Below are 15,321 nucleotides of genomic sequence, written 5' to 3' on the forward strand. Positions count from 1 at the left end.
TTTTCATTTAAAATACTTGAATAATTTATGTACAGGATGTGTGCTGGAAAACGTTAGAAGAGTAACCTCACGGCAGGTTTGTTTATTACATTAGTTTAAGTCATTTATATTACACAATCCTGTATTAATCTCTTAGAGGATAAATCCACAGCCAGTAATGGAACAATACAGTAAAGTGACGGGGTTAACAGCCAATCTGTAAATTAAAAGGGGGGGGGGGGGGTCTGAGGTTTGACAGTCATAGTGTAGAGACAGCCCAACGTTACCTTGACAGAGAAAATCACAAGTGTCTCTTGATTTTAGACTTCTTTATAATTAAATGAGAAGCATCACAGAAATAGCATAAGACTACTAGAAGGCCAAATTGTACAACAGCATTACTTGTTTGTCATAAGTGCACGTAACTTACATCATCCTAACAAAGACTTTATAAAAGATGCACCGCAATGGTTGGCTCTGCTTTCATGATGTCCCTCAAGGGAAGTGCAAGGCACACCTGTGCTCCCTTTAAGATGCAGCCGCACCGCTCTGCAACCCTCTATGGGCCCGGACAACCCAAAAACCTACAGCACCGTGCATGTGACTAAGGCATCAGCTATGTTCAATACGTGCTTAGTTTGTCACATGACGGCCAAAGAAAAACCGTCTGAAAAAGAAATGGGGAGACGGTACTGGATCGATTCAATTTCCATTTAAAAATTCATGATTAATCTATCGATTCTTTGGACTCTTCTTGTATAATTAGTGATATAAATTGAGCTAAATGTGAAACTTTTATCAAACTCTGAATTCTACATTTAAAACTAAGAGAAAGCAGTTTGGAACTTAGGTGACTCATGGATTTGGTGAAGCATTTTCCAACTAAAGCCTCTTTCTGTCAATTATTCCGTTTAAAGTAGCCCTGAAGGAAGGCGGAGGGGGAAATAAGTAAAAAAAAAAAAATCTTTCGCATTCTGGAGTGATTGTCTGATGCCGTAGATCTACAAAAACTCATTACAGAACAGGTGGCTGGTCAGATGCCCCCCCCCCAGCCCCTTTAGGTCCTGAAAGTATTGGTTTTACAGGAAGAGAGATTTGTTGAATATTTATTTTGTCGCAGTGACAATAACTTCACTCGTTTTGACAGACGCTGCGTTTTTCTTTGGAACACACTAAGCCAATCCAAACCCTTTGGAGTTAAACAGAGTATTTGTTTTCGTGTTACACAAACAACCACCATAAAGTTCGTAAATTTAGATAAACTATCTGATTCAGATGAGGAGCTTCCACTGGTCTCTCTGTTCCTCAGTCCTCACGTGCGCTGATAAGACGCGTTTAACCTTTTAACATCAGTGACATCGATATAACACCCGCTATTCGACATACTGCAACTCCTCAACCCTTTATCCTATCAATGTGAATCAGCTGGTTCATGGTGATCGCGTAAACACTTCACTACTATAAAGTGTTGCATATCACAGCAAGGCTGCTAATCTCCGAAGTAGAATCTGCTGGAATTACGTTTATTGTGTAAACGGTTGAGGAGTGACGGTAGTTCCAAGAATGTCAACATTGGTGCTAATGCTTTGGTGTTAAAGGGTTAAATTGACTTTAATGCTGTGATCCTTTTCTCTATTAATGGGTGCACCCCAAAACTGTGGATTTCTGCAGTTAGTCTGCTTCTCTTGTATCTTTAATGCATCCATTCTGGTAGAACTGCTTCTACCTCAGAGTATGTTTGATTAAACTTTAACAGGGTGTTTCTAAAACGTAACACATTTGACAAAATTGCAGACGATGTCGTTTAATATAACAGCAGAGAGTCAGGAATTGTGCTTTAAGTCGGTGTTCAACCAGGAAGTGATGTGCCGTTGGTAAAGCAGCACAAAGCTCTGCTGGAGTTTTCATTTGGTTGTTGGGGTGAGTTCTTACCGGGACAGACAGAACTCTAGAGTCTTCTTTAGGTGTTCTCTCAAGCTCTCCCGGGCGCTGTCAGCCAGACAATCGCTGCCTGTCAGAAGACCGGGGAAAGCATCCGTTAACATGGAAACTCATTTCATTTGCTTCTAAACACAAGTCTAGAAAGACCAACACAAGACAACTTTCCCCCCAAACTGTTAACATTTCTCTTCACACCCCAGTCTCTTCATGTATAGAAAACACTCTTTAAACACCATTTTCTGACTGCATAGCAGAGATTTCCACTTTATTCTTTTTCTTTTACATCAAGAATTTGCGTCTACCCTTAACAGAGACTGCTGCTCAGCAAAGGGACAGCAGTGCTGTCTTTAACAGTCAGAATAAAAGGGCCTTAAACCTGAGGGGGAAACATAGTTCAGACCAATTCAGTTTAAACTGGATGGAATGAATGATAAAGGAAAGAATGCTAGAACAAACAATAAAAAAAATGCATGTTAAAATGCTCTGCAGGTGAGATCTGAATGTCTTCTATGGCTGTTCATTAATGTGACAAAGCTGTGAACTAAACAGGACAGAAACTAAAACGTGTGTTTGGGGATTTGGATAAATCCTTCTCCCTTCGTTGTTGTTGATATTCCAATTAAAAAGAGTTCTCAGAAAGAAATGCCTGCAGACAGAAACTATCTGGTCCAAACACATGAAATTTTTAATGCAATCAATAAATAAAATATAAAAACAACAAATGGCTCTTAAAGAGTCAGAGAAATAGAAGTTTTAGGGGGAGTTCTGCACTAACCAATGAACTTAACTTTAATGTTATTATATTAATGTTAGAAATTACGTTAGCAACTAGTTTCCTAACCATTTAGCTCATGTAAAAGAAGCAGGATTGACTCAAAGGTGCTCTCATTAATATTATTACATAAAGCGCATATCTACTCTTTTGTTTCTGTACCACACTGGTTGTGTGTGAGGTGTGTGAGAACATTCTACCACCATTCAATCACTAACCAGCCCACCTGTGTGCGCTGGCTGCCCGGGCTCAGGGTACTCTGTGTAGGTGGGATCGGAGCACTCCAGGGTGATGGAGGCAACGGGAGCCGGCTCAGCCAGCATTACTGGTGCTGGTGGAGGCTCATCTGGCTCAGTGATCAGAGGCTCCTTGTAAACTTTGTCCTCACTGGCTTCAAAGTCTGGAGCAATCAACAAGGAGGGTCATAATTATCATTAAAGCCAGAAAGGTCATTCGTTTTTTAAACAATCAAGGCTGATTATATCTGTACCCAAATGGATCAAACATCTGCTTAGTCACAAGCACCTGCAGGGGTGCTACAGGTTTTTGGGTTGTCCGGGCCCATTGGGCTTTTATTGCCTAGTTTTCTAAGTTCTAACAGTCAGGCTGCAAGCACTGAGTGGGCACTTCTCACTTAAACACCACAAACGGGCCCCTTGCGCAGTACAAAGGGTACAACGTGCCCGTGTCTCCATTTCTACACCCTTACCCTGAAATGTTGTTTAAGTGTTTGCTACCACCTTTTTCCCGCACAATGCCCATAAAAAAATGTGCATGAACACTATGGGTTAAATTGACAGGCTATCTAAGCGATCTTCTACCTTGATATTTCCTGTGGGCCACCTGCGTGTCATGTACCACTATGCCCATTTTTCGCCTGCATGCAGCCTTCGCCCAACCGTATGTGCAAATGTGACTAAGTTCTTAAAGGAAAGATGATCATTTAAAATATTAGACATACATTTTGGCATTATCAGGTTTTTACTTTTGTCAGATTTTCTGAACAGCTCTGTTCTCTTTTGGACACAAAATTTAGTCAATTAGTAAATCTAGTATTCAAACAATGAGCAGCTGTAATAAATATTCAAACAAAAGGACAGACAAAAACAGATTATGAACACAACAGATTTAACAGACAGCATTTCAGCTAAAATGTTTTTAACCACAACAGAAGCAAATTGGGTTTCTATGCTCTTATTAATGATGTTTTGGTTTGGGTGGAAGCTTTTTTCCTACTTTACCATCATTTTACTGTCAATTATGTCTGATATTTATTTATTTGAAGAACGAAGGAAAATCTTTTAGGATATCTTATACAGCAAAATAATGATCTTTAACTTAGCAAATAAAATAAAAACAAAACATGAAAAAATGTTAACAGAATGCTGACAAATGAAAGTTTGGTCAAAAAATGACTTATGTCTTGATGAAAGATGAGTTCAGTGTGGGTTGGGAGACCGTCATTTAAATTAGTCTTATCTAGAGGTCCAGATCTGACAGACAGGAAGTGGTTCATTCAATTGTCTGCCTGATGCTTGGACAGAACAACTGAAAATAAAGCTATACATGACTTAAACCCAGACACGGAAACATACAGGAATCCTCAAAGTTAAGTCATTATTTGTTGGTTATAAAAATCATCAAACCATTGTAATTCCCTCTAGATACAGATCCTCACCACTTTTGAAAATACGGTACTAGCCTTTTAATTTATCTACATGAAAAAAAAAAATCAAAATTGATCAATAAGACACCAATTTAGTTTTTTAGATTTTCTTTAAAGGTATATATCATAAATAATCAGTTTTTGAGCTTTTAAGTATTTTATAATGTTCATTCCTCACTACAAACAACCTCAAAACAGTATTTTGATCCATTCATGCATTTCTTAATAACCGTATTTCTCTAACACCCTGCTCTCTGAGCACAGCCCCTCCCGATCCACGAAAACAAGTTCTTCCATTGTGACATAGATAAGTGAGGTAAGGCCCTTTCCAGGAAGAGTCTGCGCTGCCAGCACCGCCCCCAGGCCAACACACACACTTTCGCCATGGAGCTAGCAGTTTTCAGCAAAAATACTTTCATTTTATATGCACAATATGTACATCTATCTTTGCAAAAGTGGGCGAGACGCCGTTACACTGCCAAGGCCAGCTCTAGGTTGACGTCATGAAAAGGGCGGCACCCACACAGGGTGAAAAGCGGTGCCTCAGAGATCGAGTCGTCTTACTTCTGGGTAACAAATTGAACAGTGAAAATATTATTTCATTAAAAAAAACAAAGTTCTTTAGTGTGCCAAATACATTATCACATAAATGGATATAGTTTATTCTGAAAGGCTTAAACAAAGCATAATATAGGCCCCTTATTATTAAATTTTGTTGTCTTTATTTACAAAGTAAAGGTAGAACACTTTAAGCTTTACTTAATTCATAGAATGTTAAAGTGAATTAGAAGAAAGTTTTAGGTGAAAATGTAGTTAAATGCTTTTAAAATAAATCATTATCTAAGTGTTAAAAGTGTTGAAACAGCCAAAACAGGCCAATTATAAAAAATGAGTGATTCATCGCTGAATGACTGTGGTGATGTGTGTGTAACAAACTTCATTACCAAGTCTTTAACCACACTGAAAAAGGCACAACTGTACTAAATCATCAGTCATGCTCAAAAACATTTCCACAAATGTAAGCGTGGGTGTAACAGACCACATAGGCCAGGGTGTCAATCAGAGTCCAACCAAGGCTAATCAATCACTTCAGTTTCAACACCATATCCTTGTAGCGTCAGCAGAGGCTATTCTTAGCCGTCCACATAAAACCCAATGATTACGCTGATTTGAGTGGAAGAACAACCACTGCGTTTGGAATATTCATGTCTGACAATAAATTGAAGATGAATGATTAAAGACTTGGTAAGAGGAGTCACAAACAACAGTTCAACAGTCGAGTCCAACTAGTACCTCAGCAGATCAGGATTTGGCTGAAGTACATTAACCTCATGGAGAGAAGAAGCAGGTGTGCTGCAAATATGGCTTTTTTACTGCTAGGACTCATTTATATAAACCGGTTATGAGTGTCCTAAAGGTTTAAGGACCCGTCTATTGAGTTGTAATTCAACTTTCTTGGGTGTGTGTCATTTAACCGTGTTCTTCTTTTTTCAGCTGGGGAAAAATTACCAATTGTTGCTTTGTTGACAACTAATCAACAAGTTGTTTGTTTTTTTAAAATCTATTTTCTGTCTTAACTCGCAACCAGCATACATCGGTTCTTGGAAAAAGTAAAAAGAAACATAATCAAGAAATTAATAACTTTGTTGATTTAAGTCCATTTTGATTATTTTGATTTTAAAAGTTTTAAATACTGAGCTGTTAGAGCACTACAGTTGGGGGAAAAAAAATCATAAATAAATGAAGAGTTGTTTAATTTATTAAACCAACAACATCAACCCTTTCAAGAAGCAAAAGGACCAACTACTATCAATTCAAATTATGGCAGCAGCATCCGCTTTAATGCTAAAAGCACAGCTGAAAGTATCGGGTAAGGATTTGGGGTCAGAGCCTACCTTCTGGGCCGGGGTCAGTGGAACTATCGCAGCCTTCCTTCCATGGCTGCAGGGCAGCAGTTGTGTCAGCAGTCCCGCTCTGGTCGAGGCTAAACATGTGGTTGGCCCATGCTTTCGCGTTAGGGTTAAGGTCTGAAACCTTGGCGGATTCCTGCAAACCCAACAGACAGTAAAAAAAAAAAAAAAAAAAGATGTCACTTTCTGCTGATGTGCGTCAGTAACAGTAATAAAAATAGGGGGAAATACCCTTAACCACATAAATTACTCTAGAGATTCGCAGTAATTTACTCTGTGCATTTATTAGCAGTTTATTTATACAGCATTTTCCATTTGTTGTGGTTCTCCAGATATGGAATCAGGGGGTATTCCAGAAAGCATGTTTAAACTACCTTGACTTTAACCCTGAACTCTGGCTGAAATCCGCCTGAACTTGCTTACTCTGGGTATGTGGGTTACAAAAGACCGGATACAAGTTTGCTTAAGTACGCTCAACTTGGTAACCCTGGGTCAATGCGCGTGCACGGCAAGTACTTAAAGGCATTCTAAATGGAACACCGATATCCGGAGTCACCATGGAAACGCGTGGAGAACAAAATAGAGCGCTATGCTTCAGCGAGATGGAGTCGGAGATTCTAATGACGGCGTATGAAGATTATACGTCCATTAAAAAAAGTAACACGGCTGCATCATCAGCAAAAGAAAGAGTTTCTGCTTGGAGAAAAAGAACGCACAAAGTAAACGCACGAGTTTCTGATCTTATTTCCAATTACATTATGATATATATACAACTTATAAAACTTAAATGAATTGATTCAATTGGTAACAAGTAATTAAATTAAATTTATTCAACCTAATTTCTTATGTCTATCCAACTCAATAATTGTTTATACAACTCAAATTTACATATTTATCTAACTAAATGTCATATTACTCCAATTAAATATTTTTCCATATTAATTTATTCTACTTCTTGAACTCTCAAATGTCTAAGTTAGAGGCTGCAGATTTCTCATTATATAAAATAAAAAAAAGATACAGTGTGGATTTACAATATATACCATGCATTTAATTATCATGACTGACTAACTTCAGCACTAGTGGTGCTAAATAAACTCATCATCCTCTCCCTCCCTCTCACTCATGGTGCAGAAAGAATTAAACATAACTGGGTAAAATAACTCAGCAAAACACAGTAAAACTGCTACAACTAAACACATTTGGTCAAAAACCCACACTTAAACCCAAATCTGTCCAGACACGCAAAAGGGAATGGTATCCCACAATTCCTTGCGCTGCCGATCTAACAGCAGCACCAAAGTTTCACCTACTTAATTGAATTAATTTGAATGAAAGTAAAATAAATGTCTGATAATTACATTTTATTTTTAAGATGACTTAACTACAAAAAATTTTTTTATCTTAACTGAAGCAAATAATTAAGTTGGATCAAAGTAAAAAAGTTTATCTTTCCAACATCCATATGTGATCTTATCATCCTCTCACGGTGGAAAAAGTATTATCTGAGATTCTTCATCCACTAAATTATCTTCAAATGGACACGCCATGCTGCTTCACCTCTCTGAAAACAAACTAACCTTCAACTAAACCTGCTCCAGACCAGGTTTTGTTCAGAGCATGAGTTGCTATGGCATACCCTGAAACATACCTCTGTTTTTGGAACCGAAAGCGGTTGTTGTACACTTTTTTAGCCTCAAACTTACCGTGAGACTCACATAACCTGCTTTTTGGAATCACCCCCGGGTGCATTGTAACAAAGAAACAAAAAAATAAAAAATAAACACGCATGAAAACATGCAACGTGACCAGAGGAGCAAGAGAAAGGGATGATGTATTCATCATCTGTAATTCAAAGTCAATTAAAGACTAAAAAAGAAAGTACTTTGAATCCTATCTAGGGTTAATACTTTACAATTCAATATGTCTGAGAGAGATTGGACAGATGCGTCACCAGACAACTAAAATGAAAATACAGAGGACTTCGTGATACCTTTAGGCCAGACAAGCATTTAATGAGGTATGCATTTTTTATGAGGCAACAGGTTTGTTCTTAAAAAAACCCGGGCTGGGTGAGACTGAAAGAAAAGTCTAAATCTATTCCATTTTGTTCAAAATGTTTTGGGTTAAGATTGATGAAGCTGAACCAGTTTAGTTTGGATATGAGAAAAGGATTTCATTGAAATAATGACTTAAAACTGAAAGAAGGTGAATTGTTCATAAATATGAGAAATTGCTAAATTAAATCAAAAATAATGTTCTAGTCTAAAAAGAAAAGTTGTATTTGAAGAGATGGCAGCTTAATGTGACTTCTCTAATTCCTTCAAAAGTGCAGGAAAGACTTAACATATGCAAATCCATATACTTAAAATAGAGCATAATTAACATCTTTATGATACTGTGACAGAAACTGGGAGTGTGCTGGCATATGCTAACCCGCCACATACAGGTCCGCCAAACGTACTCACAGGATCAAAGCAGTAAGTCAGCATGCATTTCTCACACGCCAGAAGGCTGCAACTTAAAGCCGTGCTGAGAGCCAGCGTTTCACTGAACTCCGGTGGCACAGCAGGCCAAGCGCTTCCTGCAGGTGAGGCCACAAGACTCCACTGCGTCCAATCCATGGCTAGGAGGTTAAAAAAAATCTCTGCAGAGATGCCCTGTTCTAAAGCACAAGCCAGACTCCTTCAAGCTCATGTGCCACCACTCGCGTCAGATCACAGGTACCGCCACACTCCGTCTGCCCCTCACTGATCCAGCTGCTCGGTTGATTCAACAAACCTGATGACAGCACTGGGGCTCTGCTGCCCTGGTGGGTAGGCTGACGTTGCAGAAGCTGACTGGCTGCCTTGCTCCTGTTCAGCATCCGTGTCTGCTTTTGTTTTGTCACTGTTGCACTGACTCATTCTCCGGAAAAAAGAAGAAAAAAAAAATCACGGCAGTAGCCATTGGTGTTGTTGAGAAGCTCACCTGAGCTAAAATGACCCTTCTGCCAACAATGCACACTCACAATCGTCCCCCGGGCATTTCACAGATTAAGCTTGCCCCCCTGAGCTTTAGTTTTAATGGATCACTCTTTTAACGAGTTGCTGGGGACAGAGTGTCGAGTCTGGGGCAAACAGGGAGGTTAAATAAAAAGATGGGGATGCTGCATCGGAGCTCTACCCATGTTTGCTGAGGATCTTTCAAGATTTGTCTGACCAGGCAGACAGACAGCCAGCAGCCTATCCTAATCATTCAGTCTGGCTCCAACGTAGGACCCCCTCTCCTGTCCAAGTTGGCTGCCATAGTAACCGTTGCTGACATCAGCCAATGTGCACGTACTGGGCTTTGGTTGACCTTTCAACATTTTTAAATGAAGGGAACTTAACAGTGGACAAAAAGGTTAGCTTCTGGCCTGATTGAAGGTGTATTTAGGGAGAAAACGGCCGTATGATTCATCATGATCGGTGTGGATGGAGAAGTTATTGTCTGTGTCGGGGGGGGGGGGGGGGGGGGTGTTCCACAGCAGTACACACACTCACTAATGTCTTTAAGGAGAGAAAACAGGAATAGCAAACTTGCACCCAGTGTGCATGTAAGGCTAATCTTTGCTGCGTAACAGCCACACAAAAACAGAAGGCCACATAAATGCTGAGCAACAATCAGAGTAACACAGCTCACATGCATCTACGGTAGGTCAGGGGTCTGCAACCTCTAACAGTATTGTTAACATTTGGTTAACATTTGGTCCAGTTTCTTACTGAGCAAAACCAAGCTTGAGCAGCAAAGTCCAACTTCACCTTTTAGAAAAATACACTTCGTTTCGTTTGTATATGTAGCTTTTAAATACTTGGAATAATTGAACAGTGTTCATTTTTCTATAAATAACTTTAATGTGTTTTACTTTTGACACAAGCAAAAACAAGTTCATTTCATAATAAAATACAGCCTGTGCAAAATAAGATCCTTCTGCTGCGGTTTCTATCATGACTTTGGTGTGCCTTCATCCTTTTTCTCCTTTTATTATTGAAGATAGACATGACAATCTTGGTGTAGATTCTATTTGTTTTTCTTTAAACCTATATAGATAAATGCATTTATTTACAGTACTAAAGAACCTCTGAAGATTCAACTAGACACTGTTGTGCCTCAAGAAGATAAAAATATGTGCTTTAAGGTTTTTCCAATAATGAAGCACTGCGACAGCAGATTCAATCTTTTATTAATAAACAAATTTACAAATAATAAAATGGTTACAGTAGAACAGGGGTGGGATTATATAAGTTCGCTTCCTTCCACTCCCTTTCAAGCAATACTTAATTTTATGTCTAATTATGCTAAGTTTGATTAGTTATTGTATGAATGTATAACTGATGATTGTATTGTTTTTGTGTATGATTCCTATTTGATTGCTTGAAAAATAAACCATTAATAAATCATGCAATTATTATGATGATCGATTATTCGATGTTAAAAATCCAAAATATTTACAAAGAAGATTCCAAATCGTTAGAAATTTTCTTCAAAAGATAGAGGGATAGAGTCTGAAGTTGCAGACCCCTTGAGAATTATCAGGTGTTGTGTTGTAAAAGTACAGTTGCATTAAAATGCATCCAATTGCCGTACCAGACTGCCACTACGTACAATTTGCGCATTGTTCACAGATGAAAACTGGCATAAGTGAATAGGTGAAAAAGGTAAGAAAAGTTGTGTTTCTTTTCGTGAAATTTTGACAGATGTATCACAAATGAACCACATTAAAACCACATAAGTACGAATAAACCCAACAAGGAAGACGTAAACCGGTGATTCATTGAACTTCTTTATTTTGACTTTCAGAGCAATGAGCAAAAGTCACATCGCATCAGCACCATGGTCAGCGCCCCCCATGGGCCCTCACAATGCTTTGTTTAATTAAACAGTCGGATTCCCCTAATCCGAACCAGTTTTAGGTCAAGGTCGTGTCATACTGAAATTTCGATCTTCAGTGATTCGTTTGTGATATGCGTTAAGTGTATCTTGCATTAGTCATTCGTCGATAAGCGCAGATGTCTGTCAGTGGTCTCGGCTGATGTGTATTTACGGTGAGTACAGCGTGCTCTTCTCGTGGATGTCCCCACCTGTTGCCCCAGCCGGGAAACCCCCATCTCGGCGGAAGTATATAACTGGACAAATCCAGTGTGACATCACCTATAGAAAATTCCTTGTTTCCGGTTCCAACCAAATAAAGTCAATTCAGTCACCCTTTTTCCCCCGGTCGCCATGATGGAACCAGACATTCTCAGTAAGGCATGACTGGTTCCTCTACATTTCCATGGCAACCATTCTCTCTGATCAGGAATGAGCATGTTAGAAGGCCACACCCCTTCCATTTAAAGTGGGCTCAAGAGAATCTGTTAATCAAACGCTTCGAAACGATCAACATGAAATACGCCACATTCAGTCCAGTTCTCATTTACTGTCAATGCTTAGACCTGTTGCGGACCAAGAGAGTCCGACAGTTTAATTAAAACAAAGAATCGCGAGGGCCTGGGGCAAGTTCCGATGCAATGTGGTTTTAACGTGGTTTCTTTGCGATACCCACACAGTATCCGGGCCCCTCCTACAACCCGCCTTCCGCACGGTGCCAGACAACGGCCCGCGAGAGACTTACACATGAACTCAAACCGACAAAAAATATATATATATATTTTTTTTTTTTTTTACAGAACTCACCGTTACACCACGCTCCCTGCTGGTTCATCCCAGCGGTGATCAAAAATCCCACACCGTCACAGCTCTACATCCATGTTTGTTTCATACTAAAAATGGGATTTGCCACACTTTAGGCACCAACAAGTAAGGTGCATATAATGTGAGTGTTAAATTAAAACCTTATTGATCCCAGAAGGGTAATAACATGAAGCAAAGGGAACCTGCACTCTGTCATTCACACATAAATTACTTTGACACTTAACTGACCTAACTAATCCTTTTTCCCCTGTTTTGCAATCAGAGCACGTCTATCAGACAGGACAGCTCAGCAGCGACCTCTACGACAGGATGACATACTGTATGATTTTCTCTTGCAGAGGAAAGTTTGTGCAGAGCTGAGAAATGATCATCCCTGCTTTAGTGGCTGATCGGATCACCTGTCTGCGGGAAAGGTTTGGATTTACGCGCGGACTGAAGCTGCATTTGTAACGTCAGTCTGTCAGCAAGAGAGGCTCATGCTTAAAAACACATTCAAACATTCGTAAGAGCATAGCATTCTGAGGCAAAGGTGCAAAACCATCAAGTTGTGTTTTCAGCCACTGCAGCAAAGCAAGCTCAAGATGAACTTAGATCAGGAGGAAGGTGGATGTTCAGGGTTTGTGCCAGCATTTGTTACATCTTTTATCTGTTTAATGTCTGCTAATGCTGAACTGCAGTAATGTTCCTAAAATTTGATGTCTGCCTGTGCTCTGGATTTATTACAGCCATGATGGGCCTTTTTGAAAATCAAACCTAAAAAAGTCCCACTCCGTTTATCTTTTTATCTACTCTAAAAGTGTTCCCTGTTGTCTTTTATTTATGATAATGTCGTTTTTAGGCAAAATCATAAAACCAGTGTCGTTTTCTAGGACATAGTTTCTGCAGTACATCGAAAATTCACCTCTGAGTTAGACTGCTGGCCCAGAGTAAGCCTTCCCATCATCCATTTACATGCTCTCCAACTAGCCAACAGCGACTCAAAACCCCAACCTAGCATTACCGGTGCTACAAACATGGCAAGCAATAGTGAAGCTATCCAGACATACGGTTCTGTCAGATGCCAGCTCTGACATGGAAAACAAAGATGTGCATAGATCTAATCGTCTGCAAGTGGATGCATCGGGATGGAGCGGAGCAGAGAGCTTGTGGCCTGGCACGTAACAACTACAAGCATTTTTAAACTGCATCTTTTCATCTGCTCCTGATTCACCACGATTTGAATTAAGAAACACTCAGAAATGTAGTTTTAATCTTTACATATGTCTTCAACCATCAGAAAAATGTCACAAGAACATGTTAAAAACGGCAAAAACTAAAACTTTAACTTGAAACTGTTATAATCTTGCACTGAACGAAAGCTCCCACATAATAAGACATGATATACAAATGCAAAACAATAATTTCTGTCATTTGGAAGCAGACAGAAGTTAAGGAAAAAGGTAGAATATATGAAGTACAGAAGTATGAAACTTTAACATAAATAACTAATAAGATTTTTTATTAATCTTTTTTACAAAAACATGTGAAACTGGGAAAAACACAATCTTTAATAAGAGATAAAACAGGAATAGATGGATTTATTTTTATTTTTCTCATAAATGCAATCCGAATTATATCTTTTTATCTTAAAAGCTGGATAAGTAAATAAATTAAAAAAGATTTTGATTTATATATAAAGTTTTTTTTTAATGTATAAAGTTATATCCATGTGAATCTGATTGATAGATTTTTAAAATGTAACCAACAGAAACTCCAGGGATTGTGACTTGTAAAAAACACTTTATTTAAATCCGATTTATTTAAGAAAATAAAAAATTTGTTAGCAGAGCTAATCATACCATAATTTCGTCAAATCTATTACAGTCAAATGTTTTATTTTAAGAACTCCAACTTGTTATTTATTGTACCGTGAAGTGCTGCCAAGTGATTAACTTAATTATTGGTGTCATTTGGGTTTTGATTTTGATTTGAAAGTCCTGCAGAAATGACTGAATTTGGGGCTTTTTTCCCACACTAGTGGGAAAAATAGATATTCTCCTTATAGCTAGGCTGTAAACATTTCTGTTAAGAAAAACAGACTGTAAATGTGAACTTTGCAACTTTCCTAATTCGTTTCCCCATTTCACAAAATCCTGAAATAAACTGATGCAAGACTTTATACTAATAAAGATCATTTATTTTTTCTCCTTACTCTCCAATCCAAAACCAATGGTTTGGTTGTGAAAAACAGTTTTTACATAAGTTGGGATTTACACAGCACAAATGTGGAAAATTTATTAATAAAATGATCAATTCTTACATTGAAAACTGAAAATGTTGGAAATTAAAAACGGAGAACATGGATTTAATGAACCAATCCTGTGTTTTGTGCAAAGACATCAGTTCAGATGAATTAAGTTTTAAACCCAGCTCTAGTCCTTTATCCTCTAGTCTAGCATCTTTATCCAGACTTGTATATTTAACTCTGGAAACTATTCTTGTTTTGACCGACTTTCCCAGCATGACCGGCTTGGAGTGAGACCTACAGCCTCAAGCATTAGCAAACTAAACTGCATCAGGGGGAATTTGCCTCTTACTTCTTGTTGCCAATCTGCTTTCCAATCTGGAGTGTGTTTAGGTGAAAGTGGAAAAAGACAAGAGGCTCTTTCCATTTCCTAATCTTGGAATGCTATGGAAAAAGGATGGGTTTTTTTCTACGCCTGAAGACCTTCCACTTACTTTTTGTCTGTTCCTTTGCTTCACATTCTTTCCTATTTGAAGTGGCCGAATAAAACTGAGGTTTGTGGGGCAAACCACCAGGTTTACAAATAATGAACCAACCAAGAAATGACTAGATTTCTGCCAGAGGAAGCATTAGAATGAGGCAAAAGAACACAGTAAATGCAAGAAATGAACAGAAAAGTGAGGCTTTGTGTTGCGTCTTTCAGAGAATTATATTAAGCAGTAAACGAAGAAGCATCACAAAAAATATAAAGCACGATGAAAAAAATGCTGATTTATAAAGTAGAAGGAGAACCTAATGCAATCCTGACTTGATGCCACTCGACTGGAGCAGCTTTGCCAGTGGAGTAAATTGAAATGTTGTTCAAGTTACAACGACTGCTAAAGCACATTCTCCTCTTGAAAATGTCCTTTTTTTTAATTCAATCACAGGCTAATAAAATAGTGTCCAAAAAAGCCATGTTACCTCGCCACAGTCACATTTGGTGGAATGGTCACATTTTGCTCTGGCGGTCCTGCATGTTACCATCAATCAAAGCTGCAGGGCTGTGTGGCGCCCTGGCAGAAACATAAGCCATGCAGGCTGTTCACATGAACTATGGATGCTTCTGAGACGC

General features: G+C 38.7%; 1 protein-coding gene across 11 annotated transcripts in view; it reads right to left on the reverse strand.

Annotated features, from left to right (window-relative positions):
• Positions 1-15,321, reverse strand: part of larp4b (La ribonucleoprotein 4B) — a 52,032-nt gene that overhangs the window by 21,653 nt on the left and 15,058 nt on the right. For 6 of the 11 annotated variants that reach the window (XM_078934393.1, XM_004078792.5, XM_020711284.3 and 3 more), the window contains 3 exons: positions 6,254-6,404; positions 2,919-3,092; positions 1,912-1,990 (listed from right to left, as the gene is read on the reverse strand). In XM_078934393.1, coding sequence (XP_078790519.1) covers positions 1,912-1,990; positions 2,919-3,092; positions 6,254-6,404 — 404 coding nt within the window. Of the gene's footprint in view, positions 1-1,911; positions 1,991-2,918; positions 3,093-6,253; positions 6,405-8,736; positions 9,120-15,321 lie in introns of those variants that run through there. The other 5 variants (XM_078934390.1, XM_078934389.1, XM_078934396.1 and 2 more) reach the window with 3 other exon arrangements.

The sequence above is a fragment of the Oryzias latipes genome, chromosome 17, assembly GCF_053564925.1.
Source record: "Oryzias latipes strain Hd-rR chromosome 17, Olatipes_Hd-rR_3.1".
In the NCBI taxonomy this organism is placed as follows: domain Eukaryota; kingdom Metazoa; phylum Chordata; class Actinopteri; order Beloniformes; family Adrianichthyidae; genus Oryzias; species Oryzias latipes.